This window comes from Carassius carassius, chromosome 31 (genome assembly GCF_963082965.1).
Source record: "Carassius carassius chromosome 31, fCarCar2.1, whole genome shotgun sequence".
Lineage (NCBI taxonomy): Eukaryota > Metazoa > Chordata > Actinopteri > Cypriniformes > Cyprinidae > Carassius > Carassius carassius.
In genome coordinates, this window is record NC_081785.1 from 15,008,294 (window position 1) to 15,031,650 (window position 23,357).

Below are 23,357 nucleotides of genomic sequence, written 5' to 3' on the forward strand. Positions count from 1 at the left end.
TGTTATTCATGCTCATTTGGTTCTGTTGTATAAACAGGCATAAACAAATTACTTTTGTTTGATGATAAACTATGTTTATGAATATATCAGGGCATCACAGTGTTGAGTGTAAAAGGGTGGAGAAACCAGCAGATGTGTTTTCATATTCATAATGTTTCTGAAATTGTGTTGCTGTTTGGAAGACTTTATTACAAACTTTTTTTTTTTTTTTTTTTTTTAAGGTGAAACAACTGATTTTCCCCATTTTATTATACATTCATATAATGTAATATTGTCATGCGGTTGCTGACATTATCCTTCAAATTATCACTCCAATCTTGATCCAAAAAACCTATTTGGTCAAAAACAAAGCTTTGTCATATTTCACAGACGTACTAACATGTTTTCCTTTATTTTCATGGGTATGGCATATACCTGACAATGGATATGGTCAAATAGGTTAGACAGTTACAAACAAGCTTGGGCATGCTTAGTTTTATTATTAATACAACAGGCATTTGACTGTAACCGTTTAATCTTGTTTCTCAAGCGGAGGTTATGAAAATGGAGCTCTAATGTAAATGTGCACTACATGATGAAGTTTAGTTGAGATAGCTGATGCACAAAACAGATTTGATGTCAGACTGAGGATTTAACTAAATCAGCGATTGATGGCTGTAGTGATTTAGCAAGTGAAAGTCATTGAAGGCCTTAATCATTTTGCTGTACAGTCACTTTGTTTCTCAAAATCATGTTTTTTTTTATCTTTGAGATGAATTTGATGGCTAATTGAATATTTAAAAAAAAAAAATAGTTGACTACAGCAGATGAGGAAATTAATTCAGCGGTGGGAAGGTGGCTGCAATACCGCAACGTACCATAAGGTGGCAGCAAAAGTTAAAAAATAATTATGGAGGCAAATTTTTGTATAAAATTATGGTTTACGCGCAATTTATCAAAACAGTCTAGTGTGATAGAGTATAACATTTTTAAGACTCTAAATGACACCTCAGACGTTAGGAAAGTGTTAGGATTTAAGTGTTAGGATGATTCCCCATGTGCTTTGGCATCACATTTAACTTTGTCCTGTAGAGCAGATCCTTTAGTTTGTTATTCAAAGCTAAAGAGATGGGTTTCCATCACGAAACATCTCTTTCATAGTCTAGGGAACATGTGAGACAGTCAAAACAGAGACGCTTCAAATATTGGTGTCCTGAGATCAAATTTAAAGGCAAATAAAATTGAGACTCCACTTTACTCTGTAGCCGATGGCCCCACTTTTGGTTTCCACAGCCACTTGATACTAGAAAAATAAGGAAGTTCGGCGTGACAGTGGTTGTTTTACACCACACGCCACTGCATTATGCTCATGTCCTTCCCTCCTGTAGAGATTAACTGGCTGTCGTCATTTAAGAAATCAACATTGGTCACGTGGCTGCTGTGTCCACCGTAAATGTGACTAGGAGCCTGCAGGGGTAGATAGAGAGAAATAATACCATATATTAGCATTATTCAGTACTAAAATGAAAACTAGATCTCTCAGATATTTCATATTTAGTGCTGTTTCTTACTCTGGACTGAGAGCAAGGGAATGAGAAGAGGTGAAGTTTGCCAAAGTCGTCTCCGGTTGCAAGCAGTTTCTTTGCGTTTGAACTGCACCCAGCATTGATGTCAGTACCATCTGAGCCATCCGGCCACAGTCCTGGAGAGGAACACAGACAGCATATATACAGGTCCTTCTCAAAAAATTAGCATATTCATTGCACACCAACTGAAATATTTCAGGTCTTTTATTGTTTTAATACTGATGATTTTGGCATACAGCTCATGAAAACCCAAAATGCCTGTCTCAAAAAATTAGCATATTTCATCCGACCAATAAAAGAAAAGTGTTTTTAATACAAAAAAAGTCAACCTTCAAATAATTATGTTCAGTTATGCACTCAATACTTGGTCGGGAATCCTTTTGCAGAAATGACTGCTTCAATGCGGCGTGGCATGGAGGCAATCAGCCTGTGGCACTGCTGAGGTGTTATGGAGGCCCAGGATGCTTCGATAGCGGCCTTAAGCTCATCCAGAGTGTTGGGTCTTGCGTCTCTCAACTTTCTCTTCACAATATCCCACAGATTCTCTATGGGGTTCAGGTCAGGAGAGTTGGCAGGCCAATTGAGCACAGTAATACCATGGTCAGTAAACTTTGCTTTCATCCGAAAAAAGTACTTTGGTCCACTGAGCAACAGTCCAGTGCTGCTTCTCTGTAGCCCATTTCCTGCACACGCCTGTGCACGGTGGCTCTGGATGTTTCTACTCCAGACTCAGTCCACTGCTTCCGCAGGTCCCCCAAGGTCTGGAATCGGTCCTTCTCCACAATCTTCCTCAGGGTCCGGTCACCTCTTCTCGTTGTGCAGCGTTTTTTGCCACACTTTTTCCTTCCCACAGACTTCCCACTGAGGTGCCTTGATACAGCACTCTGGGAACAGCCTGTTCGTTCAGAAATTTCTTTCTGTGTCTTACCCTCTTGCTTGAGGGTGTCAATGATGGCTTTCTGGACAGCAGTCAGGTCGGCAGTCTTACCCATGATTGCGGTTTTGAGTAATGAACCAGGCTGGGAGTTTTTAAAAGCCTCAGGAATCTTTTGCAAGTGTTTAGAGTTAATTAGTTGATTCAGATGATTAGGTTAATAGCTCGTTTAGAGAACCTTTTCATGATATGCTAATTTTTTGAGATAGGAATTTTGGGTTTTCATGAGCTGTATGCCAAAATCATCAGTATTAAAACAATAAAAGACCTGAAATATTTCAGTTGGTGTGCAATGAATCTAAAATATATGAAAGTTTAATTTTTGTTTCATTACATTATGGAAAATAATGAACTTTATCACAATATGCTATTTTTTTTTTAAATTGACCTGTATATATATATATGTCACTTCCATATGGATTTATGGCTGGACACTTACATTTATAAAATATATTTTAAGGTAAAAGATACCCAAGTTATGGATATATGGGGAAGACTGTGATTTGTTCAGTGTAGCTATATTTATTACTATCTTTAAACATAAGGCTGGTTTTAAAGAATTATTTAGTATTATTTATTAGTATTTCACACTGCTATCTATGTCATAAAACATTAACCTTACCAAAAACATGGAAGCCCAGAATACAGGTGAAAGTGGCCCATTCAATATCCCGGGTGGTCTCCACACTCACCACTTGCTTGCACACAGAAGGGATCCCTGAAAGACAATAATGTGTATCAGTTCCTGAATTTATAGTATGAACGAATGGATTTAACTCAGTGGTTCTCAGACAGGAGGCTGGGTCCACTCCCCCTAGCCTCAAGATGACCTGAAAAAATAAAAAATCATTAAAATAAGCTAAGGCTAATGATATTACTTATTTAAATTCACGCCCCTCAACACCAGTGTTTTTTTTTTTTTCAGGGTTCCCACAGTCTTGGAAAACATGGATGTATAAGAAAGCCTGACTTTAAAAGTTCAGTTTCTAGACCTAGGAAAATATGTAATAAAATCTTAAAATGGCATACACATTTTTATAACACTTTTATACATCGTTTTATATATTTCATAACAAATATTTACATAACAAGTACACATTTTTATAAACTAAAATTTTTTGAAGCTTAGAAATGGAAAGTAATTATTTTTTCATCGTGATCCCTGAAGGATGGACAAAAATTTGAAGTACAGGTGTGCTATAGATGGAATAAGATGTAGGGATGGACTTAGATGGGTGGTATCCAATAAATATACGGTAAGTAGTATTGCACAATGGGGAGAGAATTTAATTAAGATACTTCTAGATACTCACAGTAAAGGATCTCATAGTCCCCTGAGTTGGATACTAAGTACTGAGAATCCACAGACCAATCCAGATGGGTAATGAAACTAGAATGACCCTGTGAGCAATAACAGACAGTGGATACAAACATAAAAAACAACATCATTTGAGGAGGCAGGTGTGTGTTTGTGTATATTGTTGTTAACTAAAACGACAGAAAATCATTGTAAATAATCCAAATAAAGCTGAAATATAAATAAAAAATATTTTTAAAAGACAAAAAAACTACAAATTAAAAGTAAAACTGTAAATATAAAAACGAAAGCAAATTCAAGATATTAATAAATACCATATTAGTATATACATTTTAGGGATGTCCAGATCCGATCACGTGATCGGAAATCGGGCCCGATCGCGTGGTTTCAGACTCGATCGGAATCGTACGTTACCTCCCGATCAGGACTCGGATATATATATATATTCTCATTAATTTTTAACACATCATTTGTTATGCGGTGGCACAGAGAGACCCTTTTGACTCCACACAGAAACAGCAACGCGTGCGGCATGACATCACTTTGTTTTCAAGAGCTGGTGTGAATAAATATAGACTCAAACTCAAAGAGACATGATAGTTTGCGCATGACCTGATATTTCATTCGGACCCAGGATAAAGCGAGATGAACATCACAGAGCGCTAAACTCTCATGCAGTGTGTGTTTCATTCATACTCGAAGCCGGAGCGCGCTCTCGCGCTGATATCAGGATATTCCTAATATGGACAAAAGCGTCCAGCTATGCTGTGGTGCGCACAGGAAAACAGAAACTTGTGCAAACACGAAGACATTAATATACGATCACGACAATAAATTATTATTCAAGTCATCTCCAGCAGGTGATAAATAAAGTATGAACAATGCAGTGCTGATTGACATAGTATTTATTACAGTATAGAAACTATTCTGCATTATTATGTGATAAACAGTGTTTGTAGTATATAAACAAATCATTATTATTTGTTATTGTCCAGCATTTATAGATTTCTAAGCCAATAAAAGCTAGAAATTAGAGAAAAAATAAAGTTGCCTATACTACCAGTCAGAAGTTTTTGAACAGTAAGCTTGTTAAGGTTTTTTTTTTTTTTTTTTTTTTTTAAGAAGTCCCTTCTATTCACCAAGCCTGCATTTATTTGATCCAAAGTACAGCAAAACAGTAAGATTTTGAAATATTTTTACTAGCCTATTTAAAATAGCTGTTTTATATTTGAATATATTTCAAAATGTAATTTATTGAAGATCCTGGATCTGTTTTTTCGCTCTTCTTTATTCTTTTTTTATGTATTATAGAAGTATCGGATCGGGACTCGGTATCGGCAGATACTCAAAATCAAATGACTCGGACTCGAGGACAAAAAAACCTGATCGGGACATCCCTAATACATATAAATACTTAAATAACACTGTGTTAGAATCAGCTGGTCTATAATCTCGTGTGGGCTATGATAATCTATTAAACATGTTTATTATACCAAATAAGTCATATTTTTCACATACTGTACTTACTGAGCACTTTCCAACTCTACTGTATTTCTTGCCATTTTCTGCCACAGCATAAATGTAGATGTAGTTGTCATGTGACCCGATTGCTAGGAAATGACCGTCTGGAATGAATAACCAAAGGTTTTCAACTTAAACAGTTACAGAGACTTTAATGATTGCTAGCTGTCATCCTAGTGTTCTCCCAGCAAGCAGTGAAAAAAAGTGCTGGGAGAATGAACTCTAACCTGGAGAAAAGCGCATAACCGACAGCTGTTCGTTTCCGTCCGTGTGCACCGTGACCAGATCCTTCGATTCGGTATCGAGCACAAGCCATCTGCACAGATTGATAATGAGTGAAAGGACAATGTTAAACACACAGGTCTAAAAAAAAACCTGTAACATAACAAATTTTAGACTCTTAGACGAGATCTTCATCCAAAGCCATTATAAGTATTCTTAGGATAAATGTAACACACTATTAGAACCCTTTTCTGAATTGTAATGATGTGTCAGGGACCCCACTGATGAAATGAAATGGCCTCACCTGCCCGTCTGCGTTCCTAAAGCAACCGTTGTCCCAGAAGGGTGGAAGCCGGCCGACTGAGCGGCGTCCTGTCCGTGAGGAAAACACACACATACATGCTCAATCAAACATCCTGTCAACACAAATACGGTTACGTCTCAGGCTAAGGAACAGCGGTGCTCATTTCATTACAGATGCAGTAGTGACAAGAGTTTCAATAACAAGAAACTGATGTGCGAGCTTTGAGGTGACACTAGGGAGACCTACCGAGGTGGGCTGCTCACCTCCAGTGTTTTGGTCCAGATGGGCTGATGAGAGGCAGAGTCCCACATGCAGACATGCTTGTCATGGCCACAGGTGAGAAACTGATGCTTCAGCGGATGTACAGTCAGGCCCCATAACTCATCTGTGTGGCCCTGACAGTCAAATAGAATTAAACATCAGTTTGGGAGGCATCAATCTGGGTTCAATTGAAGTCTAAAACATCAACTATATTCTGTTTTAGAACCACAAACTGAATTACACTTTTACCCTAAAAAGATGGATTTTGTTTCAACACAGAAGAGAATAAACCTTGTTCTACAACAGACATTTTTTCAGTGTTTAGTGGGCCCCCACTCTGTGTTTTTCTTGGCAACACATGAACCTTTCATCAAAAATATTAACCAACACTACTAGTGATGCACTAATATTAACGCAATTATTTATTTCATATTAATTATTTCATCTGTATTTTATCGTATACTTTGTCTAAATATTTTAAAAATAAAACCTAAAATTTATGTTTTAATGATGAAGTTTTAAATTTAGGCATCACAAGGTTTGCAAAGTAGGTGTTTAACATTATTATTATTTATTTATAATGTTTAATATAAATTATTTCAATTATTTTAGTTTTTAAAGCTTCATTTAGATTAAAGAGAAAGGATCATAATAAATATCTAATATATCAAATATTGACTAATACAGATCAATAATTACTTTCTAAATAATAAAATTAAAACTTAAAAAATATATATTTAATTAAAAATGCTGGAAAATAAATGAATCACTACATTAAAATGTTAAGTATAAAAAATGGACATTCATTTTAAAATATCCAAAAGATTCAAAAATGTAACAGTGTTTCAAATTATTTATTTAAATATATTAATAATTAAAATATTATTGATTTAATAATGTATATATATTATATTATATTATTACATATTTTATCTTAAATATTCATTATTTACTAAATATTATATACTAAAATATTTAAATTATTATTTTTATTTTAAATGATAAAAAACACAATTATAAAATAATTATCATTATTATTGTTCTATTATAAATCTAATATTATAAAGACTAACTCTGAGCATTAGATGATAAGAAAGGTCTCATCTAAGTGTAAAAATAATTAGAAATGAGTATAATCAATATCCAATATATATATATATATATATATATATATATATATATACACAATATCAACCAGAACAGAGAAATTATTTACTGACATTAGGAAGTAGTAAATAATCATGCTATAATTTATTAAGTTAAAGATAATTCTAGATTGTTAACATGTATATTAAATACTTCTCAACAGACGACACTGGTAACTCATGTGTATTGTGTGTACTGGTTAACTTACCTGGGTGATGGGTATGAACTCCCCATCCAGACTGCCTTGCAGGACATAGTTTTTGGTAGTGCCAATAAGAACCGTTTCTCCCCGTCCTTCAGCCACAGTACGTATAGGGCCATATAACTCAGAAATCTGAGAGCAACATAAAAAAAACATGCTGGGAAATTATGGCCATCTGTTTGATCAGTACAAAAAATCAAGCATACAAATACAAATGCATACTGCAAAATGATACTTATGTAGACGACTTACCTCCACCGTTTGAATCTTTTGATAATTTTCATCCCAGGAGATGAGTTTACGGTCTTTCCCACCTGAGAGCAGCGTACCATTTCTCAACATGCAAAGTGCAAAGACGCTTGCCTCATGTGCTCCCTGAATAGCCAAGCTAATACGATTAGATCCTGTGAACCATGACCAGAAAACAAGCATTACATAAACCAACTGTTGCAAAACTGGAAACAATCCTCAGTACATCAGAAAATCAAAGCTGTTCACAGCCTACATGAAAAGAGTCTTATTGATTTGTGTAAAAAGGAGCACAGTCTCTCTTTTATTAACACTAATAAAGAATCTTTTGTTGGCAGCAGGGTCACCCTTAGATAACACACATCTGTCATGCTGTACAGCATTCATAATTGTATTACATGCAGATATTTTACACAGGTTTTTTGCAAAACATTCAAATACATCAATAAATAACTCAATAATAATAAACGTTTTAATCTTTTACCTTTGCCCCACACAAGTATATTTCCACTCGAGTCTCCAGTGATGGTGTCGCCATTTTCTGAAAAAGTCACAGACAATACAAACTTGGGCTTCTCTTGTTTCTGCAAGAAATATAAATATGACTTTATTTTTAAAACAGAAATGCAATAGATGTTATCACACAAAATACAGAGATGACATGTTTTTCATAAAGTCTACAACTACACTAGCAGTAAAATGTTTAGACACATCTAACAGAACTTAGGTTTCCTGGGATCTTGAGAGCCTTTGGATTTGGAAATGAGTTTTGTAGACACATATAAACTTATTTAGAAAGAAATGAATACTTTAGCATGGAAGCACTCAATTGACTAAAAGTAATACATTATAGTGCAGACATTTATAATGTTACAAATCATTTCTACTTTAAATAAATGCTGTTCTTTAAAACTTTAATCCTGAAAAATGCATCAAGGTTTTCACAGAAATATTAAGCAGTACAACTGTGTTCTACATTTATAATAATAAGAAATATCATGAGACTGAAGACTAGAGTAATGGCTCCTGAAAATTGAGCTTTGCCATCACGTGAATACATTTCATTTTGATATTAATATTTTAAATCATTAATATCATAAAATATGTGAAAGTATATTCAAATAAAAAACTGCTATTTTAAATTTCAATAATATCTCACATTGTTCTCAGTTTTTACTATAATTTGTAATCAAATAAATGCAGCTTTGTTGAGCATAAGAGACTTCTTTCAAAAACATAAAATCACAATTTATACATTTCTATACAAAAGTAGCATTCTTGTTCATTTTTAAATTAATCCCATAATGCACCAGAAGAAACTAAATCCTTTTGAATTGTATTTTTTTTTACTACATAATATAATTCACATACTTCCGTTTGTTATTTTGTAGTTTTGATGACTTTTCTATTATTATTAAAAGTATAACACGGTAATAATAAAGAATGAGTAGATGTGTCTAAACCTTCGACTGCTTGTGTACATGATGTGCATGCGCAAGTTTGACCATATCTGAACATGCGACATACTATCATCTATCAAAAAATGGAATTTGGTTGAATAAAAAGTGAAAACTTCACTGAATATGACCACAAAGGCTTAAGAGAGATTACCTCAAAAAGTCCCTGTTTTTTCACAAGAGATCCCTTTTCTAATGACCAGAAATAAAAGTGTGACTTCCCACAGGTAACAATTATATTAGCATCTGTCGGGTGGAAATCAGCAGCAAACACTGACTCATTGGAGCACTGTGAGGGCAGAGAAAGAAAAGTCATAAAGATGCACAAAAAAGGAATCGGTTTTCTTTTTCTCTTTTTGACATATAAGGTACACTATCACAAAAGCATACATTGCTATCGGGCTATATTAATCCTGACTGTCACTCACCTTGACTTCAGCAAGTCTTTCCTCCCTCTGCCAGTCCCACACAGAGAGAACGTGGTCACTGGAGTCGTCCACAACACACAACCAGCTTCCTCCGTTCTGAATGTTTCAAAATACAGAGTTAATGATGACAAAATGTTCATTTTTGGGTGAGCTATCCCTTTAAGCTGACCAGGTTACAAAAAAATAGAAACCAGTACTTTTTATTTCACAATAAAGAAAGTTTTGTTTGATTATTCAAAGAACTATAAGCTATATTTGGCGGTTTCACGTGAGAATGTTTGTGTTTGTGTTTGTGTTGGAGTGACTTGCTCTTACCGACTTTGAGAAGGAGAGGCAAACCAGAGCTCGATCAAAGAAACTTGTTCCAAGGATGTGCAACGTGTTCAAACTCACAGAGTCCCACACTCGCACGTGAGGAGCCAACTGCTGCTAGACACAGACAGACTATTTCTAGATCTTGATCCTCCACATTAGTTATGACAGACTCTTGAGGCACATGTAATAATTAGATTTATTTTGGCTGGATCAAGCCTATTACAGTAGTAATAAGCTATTAATGTCTATGATTGATACCAGTTTAAATATCTGAACTGAATAAGTGATCTTACTTTTCCATCTGAGGATGTGCCAGCCACTTGTCCGGTTGCTATGGTGATTTTATCAGGATGGACAGTGAGGCTGTATGGGAAGAGAAAAGAGGTGAAAGATGTGGGCAGCTGGGACTGTTGAAGAGCCGATGACACAGCAGTGAGAGGACATGGCACATTTAGGACCTTGAGCGTCATGAGTCACAGGACTGATCATAAACACAGGAAACTGATCATGAAAGTCTTAATCACAGGCTATTGGTTTTCTTGCTCAAGGCCTTTGACTTACAATGAACAGCTTTGACATTTAGCAAATTTCTATACAGACGAAGAAATATTAGATTTTACTCCATTAGAACACAGCCATACATGATGATTTGTGCTGTACCTGTCTTAACTGGAGACTGAAGATCAGATCCAGTCTAGATCCTTTTACTTTGTCTATATTCTGATGGCTTGACTTTTTTAAGTTAAGGGGCCATTGATATAACTACAACTCAAAAGTTTGTGGTCATTGGATTTATAAAAATGTGTTTGAAAGATGCCTCTTATGCTCACCAAGGCTGCATTCATTTAACCTAAAATACTTTCAAATAAGTAATATTGGTAAATAGGATTTCAATTGTAAAGAACTGTTTTCTATTTCAATAAATTTCAAAACGTAATTTATTCCTGTGATGGCAAAGCTGACTTTTCTGGAGCCATAACTCCAGTCTTCAGTGTCACATGATCCTTCAGAAACACACTGCTCAAAATCCATTTCTTATTATTAGCAATGTTGAAAACGGTTGTGCATTTGTGATATTTTTCAGGATTCTTTGATGAATGGATATCTTAAAAGAACAGTATTTACTTGAAATATAAATCTTTTGTAATATAATGTCTTTATTATCTCTTCTGAACAATTTTAATGCACCCTTACTGAATAAAAGTATTACTTTAAAAAATGTAACATTTTTCATGGAGATTAAATAGTGTTATTAAGAGAAAGGTAATCAGATATTCAAACAGGAAAACTCATAAATATAAATCTGACACTTCAAGGTAAAGCATAACATCAATTTAATAACATTTTATGCATAAAAGATAATGCATTCATTATAATTCTAAACTCTTATACCCCAAAAAGAGCAATGTAGTGTAACACAGAGGCAAAATACAGACTGAGGGATGACACTGGAATGAATAATGAACTTCAGTGACACGACTAATGATAAATGTTCTGTAAAATTGCACATCAAAGCAAAAAAATGAAACACTGCTCAGTAATCGTTTATTCAGCATAGTTTTGAAAAATGATGCTGCAGAGTATCTGAATAATGATTTAAGCTGTAGTATCTTCTTTAGATATGGCAGTTTAATAAAATACTGCAGGTGATGACAGACAGACAATGATATCAGGTGAACAGAAATAGAAGTCTTACCACTTGATATCATCAGTATGTCCAGTGTAGTGTCTTTGTAGTTGCTCGTCCACATTATAGAGCACAACCACAGATGCGATGAAGTAAACCGTTTCCCCCGTCGGGAGCAGGTACAGGTTGGATCGACAGTCACGGCCCCGGTAACCATAGCTGGGTCATAGTCAAGAGCAAAAACTACTGCTGATAAACTAAACTTGTAACAGGGCTTTTTCTGTGAAAGAGGAACATCTTTACATTTTTATTTCTGGAAAAGTGCTATTTGACCAGCTAATATTTTGTTTTGTTTGGCTTTAGATATTGCCTGTCTACAAAGTTCTTTTCATGTAATGTACCAAATACATTATGGGTAAGACATGCAGAAAATATCCCACTCTGACAGACTGCAGTGCTCAGCAGAACCAGAGAGAACACCAGGGTATATGATTAGACATCCTTCATGCTTCAAAATTCAGCAACTTGGAATGCTAATATGGAACTAGGGCATTACAATGAATAATCATTTTTGAAGTCCAGGTTTCAGAATTTGTACATTATGCAAAATAATATTAACTCTGACCTATATACCATACCCATCATTTAGCTCATGACATTTTTACATGCTCATTTTCTGTGTAATAATAAATAAAAAGTTAATTCAATCGTACAGCAATGAGCGTTGAATACAAGAATCAATCCAAATGCAACTCCATTTTGATTTTACAAAGGATACACCCAGTCTAGCTTCAGTTTTTTAGGAGGCAAGTCAGCCTTTGCTTCCAGGCAGTATGTGTCCACCAGGTCTCTGGGCATGTACATGGTGATGAGTCTTCCCTTCAAATACATTTTGACATACCCTTCATCTAGAAAAAGCAACACAGATTTTTAGAGCAAGAAAATGCATGGGTCTGAGAAGGATTGCTTGGGTTAATGTTATCCGATTTTGATTAAAACAATGATGAAGACAGATCAAATTTATCTGGTCAGTACAATCTTTACTTGTTTTACCTGTTTGTGAAATCAATTATTTTATTCAGCGAGGATTTATTAAACTGATAAAAAAAATGACAAAAATCTATTTCAAATAAATGCTGTACTTCTGAACTGGCTATTTATCAAAGACAAACATATTTAGTGCAACTGTTAACAGCACAGACAATAAGTAAAAATGTTTTCTAAGCAGCAAATCAGCAGATTAGAATGATTTCTGAAGGATCATCTGACACTGAAGACTGGAGTAATGATGCTGAAAACTCTTTTTATTGCTATGCAATCACATGAATACATGACATTTTAAAATATATCAGAATAGTTAATTTATATTGTGATAATATTTCACAGTAATAATATTCTCACCGTATTTTAAATCATTTAAATTCAAATTTAAATAAATGCAGCCTTGGTAAACATAAGAGACTTAATTACTGACCCCCAATTTTTTAATATTAGTTTATTTTAAAATTTAATTAAATGTTAATCCAAGACAAAATGAAATGATTTAATCCGAAAGGAGGATAAGAAGGAATTTCAACAGTGTTTAGAAGAATATATATTATGGTTTGTAAATAATTCAGTGGGTCAGTGAGATTTAAAGGAAATGCTTTGATAAATTTTATTCCGTACAGTATTTGAAATACATTCATTTTAAAAGTGAAGGAAAGCAAAATCAAATGCAGAAGCATGTGAATTTATCAGTTTCATGGGTTGGTAAATTAGTAACAGACACAAAATAAAATCACAGGTAGGCATGCATGCAAACACAATGGAAAAGTAAATGTACAGTTTATAAAATGCACACTTGAAAAAAAAAAAAACCTATTTAAAAGCAAAAAGACAAAAGTGTGAACATGCAGTGTAACATATACACAAGAAATGACACTAGGTCAAAGAGACACAGTCAAAACAAAAAGAACAAAACAGAACAAAAGACTCAAAGAAACCACCTGACTACGTTAAATATTACAGCTCTTTTGATTAGTAACAGATTTGAAAATACTGTCTGGGAGATTTGATTGGACTTCTGTAAGAGGGCACTTCTAGGAGCGAGTGGACTAACTGAGAAGAACACTTCCTCAGAGGAAGGGTAAATGGGGCGACCTTTTGGCTTCCGAGCCGGACCACTCTGTCAGACAAAACCTTGGCCTCTGATGGGGTGTTGGTGGACTGAAAGGGCACGGCTGATGTGGATTTGGGGGGCTCAGAGGATCCAGTTCTTTTTGACGGTCGGTGCAGGTAGATCTGCACGGTAACTAGGTAAAGTGGTCAAATTGGATGGGGCAGATGCAGGACAGGGTGGAGAGGCGGGATGAAGTATAATAATGATCAGACATAGTCCAATAGCTTTTGATACCACCATAATAACAAGAAAACAAGGCGTCCACAAGGCTAAGAAACTGCACTGCACATAATCTTTTTCTCAATTAGTATTTTTCTTGTTTTGCATTAACATATCATTAAAGCAACAACAATTTACTTGAGAAGAAAATACACGTAGGAACATTTTCTAAAAATATATCTGGAAATAAAGTTTCTTACTATTCTGGCAAATAGATTTTTTTTCTCTCCTTCTAGTTTTAAGCAAAAATAATTAAAATGATTTAGGAGACATTTATGCAAAAAATAATGAGGAAAAAAATGAATTTACAAAAATACACTAAAAGTAATATATATATATATATATATAAAATTAAATATCTTGCCCAAAAAAAGAAGACATTAAGGGCCCTGTTTTAACAATCTAAACGCAAAGTGTAAAGCGCACGGCGCAGGTGCACTCAGTGCGTGTCCAAATCCACTTTTGCTATTTTAACGACAGAAAAACGGCGCGCCCAGGCGCATGGTCTAAACAGGTTGTCCCTATTCCCTTAATGAGTAATGGGTGTTTTTTGGGCGTAGTGTGCGTAATCAGAATCTCATGTTCCATTCCCTTTAAGAGCCAGTTGCGCTCGTGCAATGACGGATTTGCTATTTACACGCTATATATATATATATATATATATATATTTAATTAGCCTACAAAAAATTATTATGCTTTGCAATCCTTTAATTTTTATATTTGGAATGCGCAGGGTGTATGATAGGGCCCTAATTGTTCATTTTTATTAATTCATTTTTTAAATAGATTAAATTTTTTTTTCTGCCAAAAAGCCAAAAATGCTGCTTAAGAATAAGATTTGTGCAGTGCTGATGAGCAGGGGAGGCACATGGGAATCTGAATGTTATCCTGACCGAGGAAAATGAGGAATACTTGAAATAAACTGATAAAATGTATTCTAAAGAAACATTACTCCAACCTCCTAAGTGATGTTTGGTTTTTTAATTTATTTGCCTTACAAGTATTTTGTGACTATAAAATGCAGTGGGCATAGTGAGTAATTCATCGACTGTTGCATCAACATTAAAGACTACAGTTTGGGAAAAATAACTTTTACTAACCATACACAAACCAGCGCGACACTTATCTTCAGATTTATGAATAAACACCAAATTCCAGTTCCAGAGAAAAAACTGAAATGCTGGTTGACGCAAGATGATAAATGCCCTTCACGGGACTGAAAGAACAAACACATGGGGCAAAAAGCAGCTATAAACTATTGGAATAAAAGCTTTTCAGTGTGCTGCTGTGTGACTGCAGGAGAGTGTTGGGTTCCCATGGTGCGTTTGAAAAACAAGTGCCATGAGCAGTGAGCAAAACACCCAGGAGCTGTCAGAGCAGCATCTCTCAAGAATTAACAGCTTGTGTTTTAGCACCACTGCATCACTCAGAAGGGTGTTACAGAGAGTGCTCAATAGTTTACTGGGAAGGGTGGCATATCTGGAGGAAGAGTGGGTACTTCTATCACAGACGCAATTGTCTAATCAACCCAAACCCTTACGCAAGACAGCTCTGTGTATGCTGATTCTGCCATAATATGAAGTCTGCTAGATTACTGTCCTATCTGGAATTACTAGAATAGCTGTTCAAACTGAACAGGTGCATCTTAATAAATTAGAATGTCATCAAAAAGTTCATTTATTTCAGTAATTCAACTGACATTGTGAAACTTGTGTATTAAATAAATTCAATGCACACAGACTGAAGTAGTTGAAGTCTTTGGTTCTTTTAATTGTGATGAGTTTGGCTCACAAAAACCCACCAATTCACTATCTCAACAAATAAGAATATGGTGACATGCCAATCAGCTAATCAACTCAAAACACCTGCAAAGGTTTCCTGAGCCTTCAAAATGGTCTCTTAGTTTGGTTCACTAGGCTGCACAATCATGGGGAAGACTGCTGATCTGACAGTTGTCCAGACAATCATTGACACCCTTCACAAGGAGGGTCAGCCACAAACATTCATTGCCAGAGAAGCTGGCTGTTCACAGAGTGCTGTATCCAAGCATGTTAACAGAATGTTGAGTGGAAGGAAAAAGTGTGGAAGAAAAAGATGCACAACCAACCGAGAGAACCACAGCCTTATGAGGATTGGCAAGCAAAATCGATTCAAGAATTTGAGTGAACTTCACAAGGAATGGACTGAGGCTGGGGTCAAGGCATCAAGAGCCACACACACACACAGACATGTCAAGGAATTTGGCAACAGTTGTAGTATTCCTCTTGTTAAGCCACTCCTGAACCAAAGACAACATCAGAGGCGTCTTACCTGGGCTAAGGAGAAGAAGAACTGGACTGTTGCCCAGTGGTCCAAAGAGCAAGTTTTGCATTTCATTTGGAAACCAAGGTCCTGGAGTCTGGAGGAAGGGTAAAGAAACTCATAGCCCAAGTTGCTTGAAGTCCAGTGTTAAGTTTTCACAGTCTGTGATGATTTGGGGTGTATTGTCATCTGCTGGTGTTGGTCCATTGTGTTTTTTGAAAACTAAAGTCACTGCACCCGTTTACCAATAAATTTTGGAGCACTCTTTGCTTCCTTCTGCTGACCAGCTTTTTGAAGATGCTGATTTCATTTTCCAGCAGGATTTGGCACCTGCCCACACCGCCAAAAGCACCAATTTTTGGTGTGCTCGACTGGCCAGCAAACTCACCAGACCTGAACCCCATAGAGAATCTATAGGGGATTGTCAAGAGTAAAATGAGAAACAAGAGACCGAAAAATGCATATGAGCTGAAGGCCACTGTCAAAGAAACCTGGACTTCCATACCACCTCAGCAGTGCCACAAACTGATCACCTCCATGCCATGCCGAATTAAGGCAGTACTTAAAGCAAAAAGAGCCCCTACCAAGTATTGAGTACATGTACAGTAAATGAACATACTTTCCAGAAGGCCAACAATTCACTAAAAATATTTTTTTTTATTGGTCTAATGAAGTATTCTAATTTGTTGAGATATTAGTGGGTTTTTGTTAAATGTGAGCCAAAATCATCACAATTAAAAGAACCAAAATGAAATGGAATAAGAAATCTCTTAAGACCCAATAATATCAAAGTTTGGTGGCAAAAATTCTTAGAAATGCACTCTATTCATAATAGTTGCACATGGTTAAAAAAAATATCTATATCATTTAAAAAAAACAAATGTTTACATTTAATGACTCTAAAACATCAAGTTTAAAATATTAACAGTAATAAATCAAATTAAATAAAATCAATATTTTCCTTACACTGTATATGTGTGTGTATACCAGCATTATTTTAGTATATGACATACTATTATAGCTTTTATGAATTAGTTTTTTTGAGAAGTTTCTGTTTTAATTTTCATTTTAGTTGTAACTTTATTTTGTTGTATGTATATATATATATATCCTGTAGCTCAATTGGTAGAGCATTGCTCTATCAAGCTCAAGGTTGGGAGTTCGATTCCCTGGGAACACATGATAGGTAAAAATGTATGGCCTGAATGCACTGTAAGTCGCTTTGGATAAAAGCAACTGCTAAATGCATAAATTTAATTTTAATTGTAATTTAATTTAATATATATTACATTTCTGTAGTAATAATAATATTTTTTTTTGCACATTTTATTTGTTTTAATAAGTTAAAATAAATGAAAATGTGTATGTTTAACTATGAAAATGTTTAACTATACTAACCCTGGTGTAAAAATCTTTATTATTTTCAAGTTTAAATATTATATATTTTTTTATAGAGTCACACAACATGACAATAACATCGAGCTAACCTTGCCTTGTCATATAAAGGTCAAATGATCTGATATTTTAAGGAATTTATTAATCTTGACTTACAGTCATGAGATTCTACAGGGGTCCCCTCTATGATGTAATTTCCTGTTATATCAAATATGCCCCAAATACAAAAATATGTAAAAAATAAAAATAATAATAAAAAAATCGACTTCATGGGGTCTTAAGAAAAGTGGCTTCACACAATATCTGACAGTTCACAAATAATGATTCTCAAAGCTACCAGTTGCATTTTTTAGCAAGGGGTCACAATTGCCCTTAATCTGTAAATGTTCACTTCCCTCTGGCTGTAGGAATCAAGCTGTGTCCACAGAGCTGCTCATGCATGGGGAGGTTAACAAACAGTGCCTACCTTTGCAGTGCGTCACACTTGGCATCCCTTAGTGAACGTACAGAGACAATCACGTAAGATGGCAGAAAACAGCTCATGGAAAGACAGATCCCCGTTTCTTCGATCCCAGCTCGCCATGTCTGGGTAATTACCCTACAAGCTCCTCCGGGATAGTCCTTTCATTCGCCAAGTGCTCTATTTAACAAATCTCCACTGCTTAATTTTGTGTACTGTATATTTAACATCTGGAATTGCTGTCTTAATGACCTCAATTAATCTGAGTTTTCAACACAGTTAAATATAGTAACTGGGTCACATATACAGTAAGGAACATGCAAATGTCGCCTTCAGGCAGAACAGCTTGTTTTATTCCACCTCATGCGGCTGCACACACTGAACACTCTGCTATTACACTGACAGCAAATCAAATTTGTTCTGACATTCCCAAGAACTGCTCCTGAATTCCTTTCTATCTCTTTAAAAAAAAAAAGCTTCAGAGCTTCTGACCAGAACTGATGCATAATAGATAAACACAATGACTACAAATGCCTATTGAACTTTTTTTGTCAAGCTTTCAAATTTAAAGCTTTTTTTTCTTTTCTTTGAAAGACCTTGTTCTCTGCACTGAGAAGGTTATTAGCATAATTCTGCCATTTCTATGCATAATAACTATACTTATATAATAGTAAATATTAATTCTCATTATTTTCTACTACCGGAATTTATCTGCTTTGTGACCAAATGCATAAAAAAATCTAAATTTAAAGAGAAAATAAGTCAAATAAAATAAACTCACAAATGAAAAGAGGAAACATTTTTGGTAAGAGATTATGTGTTACTGACAAAAGAATAGCTGGTAATTGAATGGTGAGATGAACTGAAACAAAGATTGTACAGTACAATATACAGTACACCAATACAGTGACAGTGACCTCCATGAGCCATGACTGGAGACACAAGCAGAAATCTTTAAAATCTTTCTTTTCTTAAATGAGTTTCCCTTAATTCATCACAGTCCCATTGTAACATCTGTCCACCTTCTAATTGATCTGCACTGTTGCTAATCAAAAGGACATGTGGGTGGTCAGCCATTTATTTTGAGGACATGTATCTGGCGAGAGTAAGCAGAGTTTATCATTTCTGGGAATTCCGGTCAAAAAGAGCAATGACAGTATAACCATTGCTTGTGACTGATCCAGTCTTGGTTCAGAGACACATACTCTATCACATGGGTACAGGACACCGGACTCTTACCTGCGCTGAAAACAGGCTCCCTTTGTTTGCTGAAGGGGGTGAGAAAGGAAGAAAGTCATCCAAATGAGCTTCTGTAACGTGAGTGTACGAGTTGCTCTTATTCAGTCAATCGCATGGGCGTAAAAGCATATATGCATATTGATTTACATACTTTTCTGTGGCTTTCTTGCCACTGGAGTTGCTCCCTGTGGAACCAGCGCGTGTGCGATTGCTTCTGGAGTCCACACCACTGTCTTTCCTGTTGTTAGGGCCAACTTGCTCAGATGAACTTGTTCTCTTCACATTGCTATGAATGATAAAAGGCAAGATTTTAATATAATTTCATATCAAAAGGCACAACAAGACAGCTACTCCTCAACGATAAAACATTCCTTGTCAAAACACAGCAAATGAGAAAATATGACATTTGCTTTTTGAATATGATACGCACAATATTAGATGAATAAAATATACTGCTTGAATTACTAAAATTTTCTTCAGTGAAGAACAGTCTTCAGTGTCACATGATTCTTTAGATATCATTCTAATATGCAGATTTTCATGATCAAGATATATTTCTTCTTATTATCAATATTGAAATCAGTTATGGTGCTTAATATGTTCGTGGAAACCATACTTTTTTTTTCCAAAATAAAAAACAAATTTAAAATAGAATGTGTAACATTATAAATGCCTTTACTGTCACTTTTAAACAAATGTAATGTGTTTTGGAATGAAATTATTAATTTCCTTTAAAAAAAAAACCTTAAAACTGCATTATGTACGTATGTACATGTATATAGTTTAACAGAATTGAGTGACAAAATGTTTGCATATTTGTGTTCGCTTGCAATAATGTATCTGTCTCCAAATAAGTTCCAAGTTAACTTTCATTAATTTTCCTACTATAGTCCTCAAACAGGAAGCATAAATGTAAACATTCGCACAGAAAAAAGGAAATGGCAATGTAGAGATAATACTGGTGACAGCCAATTAAAATAGACACTCAGCATCGGCCTTCCCCAAAGAGACACAGGAAACACATACATGGCAAACAACCATTACATATTCCAGAAAATGTGTTTTATGTGTTTTTTTTTTCTCCGAGACATGTTCATGATTTGCTGTGCCTTTGTGCACTAGAAAGGGGAGAATTGAGACTGGGTGCCCTTTAAAACTTGTCAACAAAAGAAAAGACCCCATCAGCAGTCTACTGGTTGCCAGGCTCAAGTCTAATCCAGACTGTAGAGCTGAAGCTCATTTGGCCCAGCCACCGGCGGATGGTGTTATCCCATGTTAAATAGGCTGCAGGATCTCCATGCTTTGTGAGGCTTTTTGCCAATAATGGCACTTCAGGCATCCAAGCAAGCGGGTATAGAGTTAGTCTATAGACTGCACAGGGCTCTCACTTCAAGGCATGATGGGAAAATAAGCCTTACAGGCTGCAATGTAAGAGTGCCTGAAGAAAAGCTAAATAAAAGAAAAAAATAATTCCAAACCAAAGAGTGCCCAGTTTCACACGAATCAAAGCAAAGCTTATCTCCCATTGCAGAGGTACTTCCTGTGGGATCCCTAAACAGCCTCCACCGAATATGGTCGAACTGTAAACTGTTTGCTAAGGTTTTAAGCAGTTCTTAAATAATGGTTTAAAAACAAACCCTTAAATATTTTTTTATTAAAAAATATCAGTAGCACACATCTTTTTTTAGAAGATTGCAGATCCTGCATGTAGAAAAACTCTCACCTGTAAGGTGGCCTTTGAAGAAACCTGGGCAGATGGGACAGACTAGAACATGTAACGGATAGGAAGAAGGGAAGGGGACAGAGAGGTCTCACAGGATGACAAATACATGTGACAGACAGTTGACACTCACAAACAAAGACACTTAGGGGGAAAGCAGGGGTCTTCAGCTTGGTTTGTGTCTTATAATCATAAAGCTCTGTTTATTCATTAATTCGTCTGCATGATCTGGCCATTTATTAAACAAAGACACATTGGTGCTGTGCAGTTTTTTCTCATTATTATTCATAGCTTCCTGGTGTCATTCTAAAACATTACACTGAAGAAAAAAGAATGTTGTTTCTGAATAATATGGTATATAGTCAGAATGTGACACATAAAGTCAGATTGTGAGATACACCCTTCAAAAGTTTTGGGTCAGTAAGATTTTCTTTTTTAACAAAGACATTAAAATCTTAATGACCCCAAACCTTTAAACTGTAGTGTGTAAAGATGCAATAATGAGGAATAAAATGCCAATTGTGAGAAATTAAGTTATTACAAGTAATTAAGTAATTAAGAAATATAAAGTTTATCTGCAACCTAATGCAAAAGGCATGTTCTCTGTCATCTAAAACCTTTGTGTACTGTACTGCATTGCTTCCTGTCTCATAGTTGACTCACTTGAACCTGTGACTTTTAGGTTTAGCATTTCTTATCATGAACCAATAAAAACCTGAGCTGACCTTTATGAGACAAAACCTTACACTGTTTATCTTGCGTACATGCGCTGGATGGATATCTATTATAGAGAATGGTTTGAACAATTTCATCTTTATTTATAAAATGAAAAGTACTAAGATTTCAGTCAATTATGGATTTAGGAATACAAGACGACCTTTAAAATCTGAATTGATTTTTACACTAGGCATCATACATTAAAGGAAGGAGGGTCTCACACTAACACACTTTCAAGTTGTGAAATTTTTCGTATACATCAAACTTACACAAAAATATAAACCTTGTTGCTAAGAGACACGTGACAAATGCAAACATTTATATTGTAAAATCAGCTCCAAATATTTGTTTTCGAAGTCTGAAGCTAAAATAATTGTTGCCTGTGCCCATCATACATTACTCAATTTCTCTTACCTTTTGGTTGCTGGTGAGTTGTTGTCCTTCTTGGAGCCAGAGGGGGATGGCAGTGTGCCACCCTTCTTAGGCAGGACAGTACCGTTGTTGACTGTGGATCTCAAGGGCAAAGCTGCAATCATTGGTCTAGCTGAAATATGGAAGGAACAAGGGCAGAATTACACACAGCACTGCAGTCAGGCATTTATTATCTATGATTTCCATTCTTTTTGTAAACTAGATCAACTACGTCAAACTTTTAACAGTTAACTTTACATTCTCAAAGGCCCTATGAAATCATTTGACAAGCACAGCTTTTTTTCCTGATTTCATTTAATTCCTATTGAAAATGAAGTTTGAATGGTACATATAGAAGGGACTCATGCCTTTTGTTCTAAATGGTTTGTTATGCCATACCTATGAACAATCATTTGATACTTATAGTTAGTTGAATGTGGTTTTAGGGGAGTAATACTGTAATTCTAGAGATCATCTGACTGGACAAAAATCTGTGAAGTGCAGGTTGAGTCATCAATATTCTTGAATCATTGTCCAAAAAGAGAAACATACTGAATTTTAAATACACATAAAAGTTAATTTTCTTTATGGTATATTAACATATGAACTCAAAGCTAACACACATGGACAAAAGCCACAAAACTCTCATTTTAATTTTATATACACTATCATTCAAAAGTTTGGGGTTAGTCATTTTTGTAATTTTTTTTGACTCAGAGAAGAAACATTTCTTATTATTATATTGTTGTGCTGCTTAATATATTTGTTGAACCAGGAAACATTTTTTAGGATTCTTTGATGATTAGAAAGTTTAAAAGAACGGCATTTGTTTGAAATAGAAATATTTTGTAATATAATACATTAATTTACTGTTACTTTTGATCAGTTGAATGCATCCATAATGAATAAAACTATTAACTTCTTTCAAACAAATAAAATAAACCTCAGTGACCCCCAAACTCTAACAGTGGTGTATATACTTAATGCATCATACAGTAAACATTTCCAAATGCAAAGAAATGGAACAGAGCAGTGACCACAGAATTCCAGAATATATGTTATTCTTGCTTCCTCAGACTGTCCTGCAATAGGTTGAGCCACGAATTGACTACATTAAAATACAATTGTGGTTCACAAAAGTCTAGGTTGGTGAATAATATGCCTTTGTGCAATTCAAGTACTAAA

General features: G+C 35.2%; 1 protein-coding gene across 8 annotated transcripts in view; it reads right to left on the reverse strand.

Annotated features, from left to right (window-relative positions):
• Positions 1-372: 372 nt before the first annotated feature.
• LOC132111622 (echinoderm microtubule-associated protein-like 1) overlaps positions 373-23,357 on the reverse strand; it is a 52,799-nt gene continuing 29,814 nt past the window's right edge. For 2 of the 8 annotated variants that reach the window (XM_059519096.1, XM_059519092.1), the window contains exons 3-24: positions 22,176-22,305; positions 21,048-21,089; positions 19,476-19,610; positions 19,325-19,353; positions 18,092-18,118; positions 12,328-12,457; positions 11,619-11,768; positions 10,216-10,285; positions 9,923-10,036; positions 9,608-9,703; positions 9,334-9,468; positions 8,207-8,306; positions 7,726-7,877; positions 7,480-7,605; positions 6,128-6,259; positions 5,865-5,932; positions 5,566-5,654; positions 5,345-5,442; positions 3,813-3,900; positions 3,122-3,217; positions 1,551-1,681; positions 373-1,446 (exon numbers count right to left, since the gene is read on the reverse strand). In XM_059519096.1, the coding sequence (XP_059375079.1) occupies positions 1,321-1,446; positions 1,551-1,681; positions 3,122-3,217; positions 3,813-3,900; positions 5,345-5,442; positions 5,566-5,654; positions 5,865-5,932; positions 6,128-6,259; positions 7,480-7,605; positions 7,726-7,877; positions 8,207-8,306; positions 9,334-9,468; positions 9,608-9,703; positions 9,923-10,036; positions 10,216-10,285; positions 11,619-11,768; positions 12,328-12,457; positions 18,092-18,118; positions 19,325-19,353; positions 19,476-19,610; positions 21,048-21,089; positions 22,176-22,305 (2,264 nt within the window). In that variant the 3' untranslated portion in view covers positions 373-1,320. The remainder of the gene's footprint in view (positions 1,447-1,550; positions 1,682-3,121; positions 3,218-3,812; positions 3,901-5,344; positions 5,443-5,565; positions 5,655-5,864; positions 5,933-6,127; positions 6,260-7,479; positions 7,606-7,725; positions 7,878-8,206; positions 8,307-9,333; positions 9,469-9,607; positions 9,704-9,922; positions 10,037-10,215; positions 10,286-11,618; positions 11,769-12,327; positions 12,458-18,091; positions 18,119-19,324; positions 19,354-19,475; positions 19,611-21,047; positions 21,090-22,175; positions 22,306-23,357) is intronic. The other 6 variants (XM_059519093.1, XM_059519095.1, XM_059519094.1 and 3 more) reach the window with 6 other exon arrangements.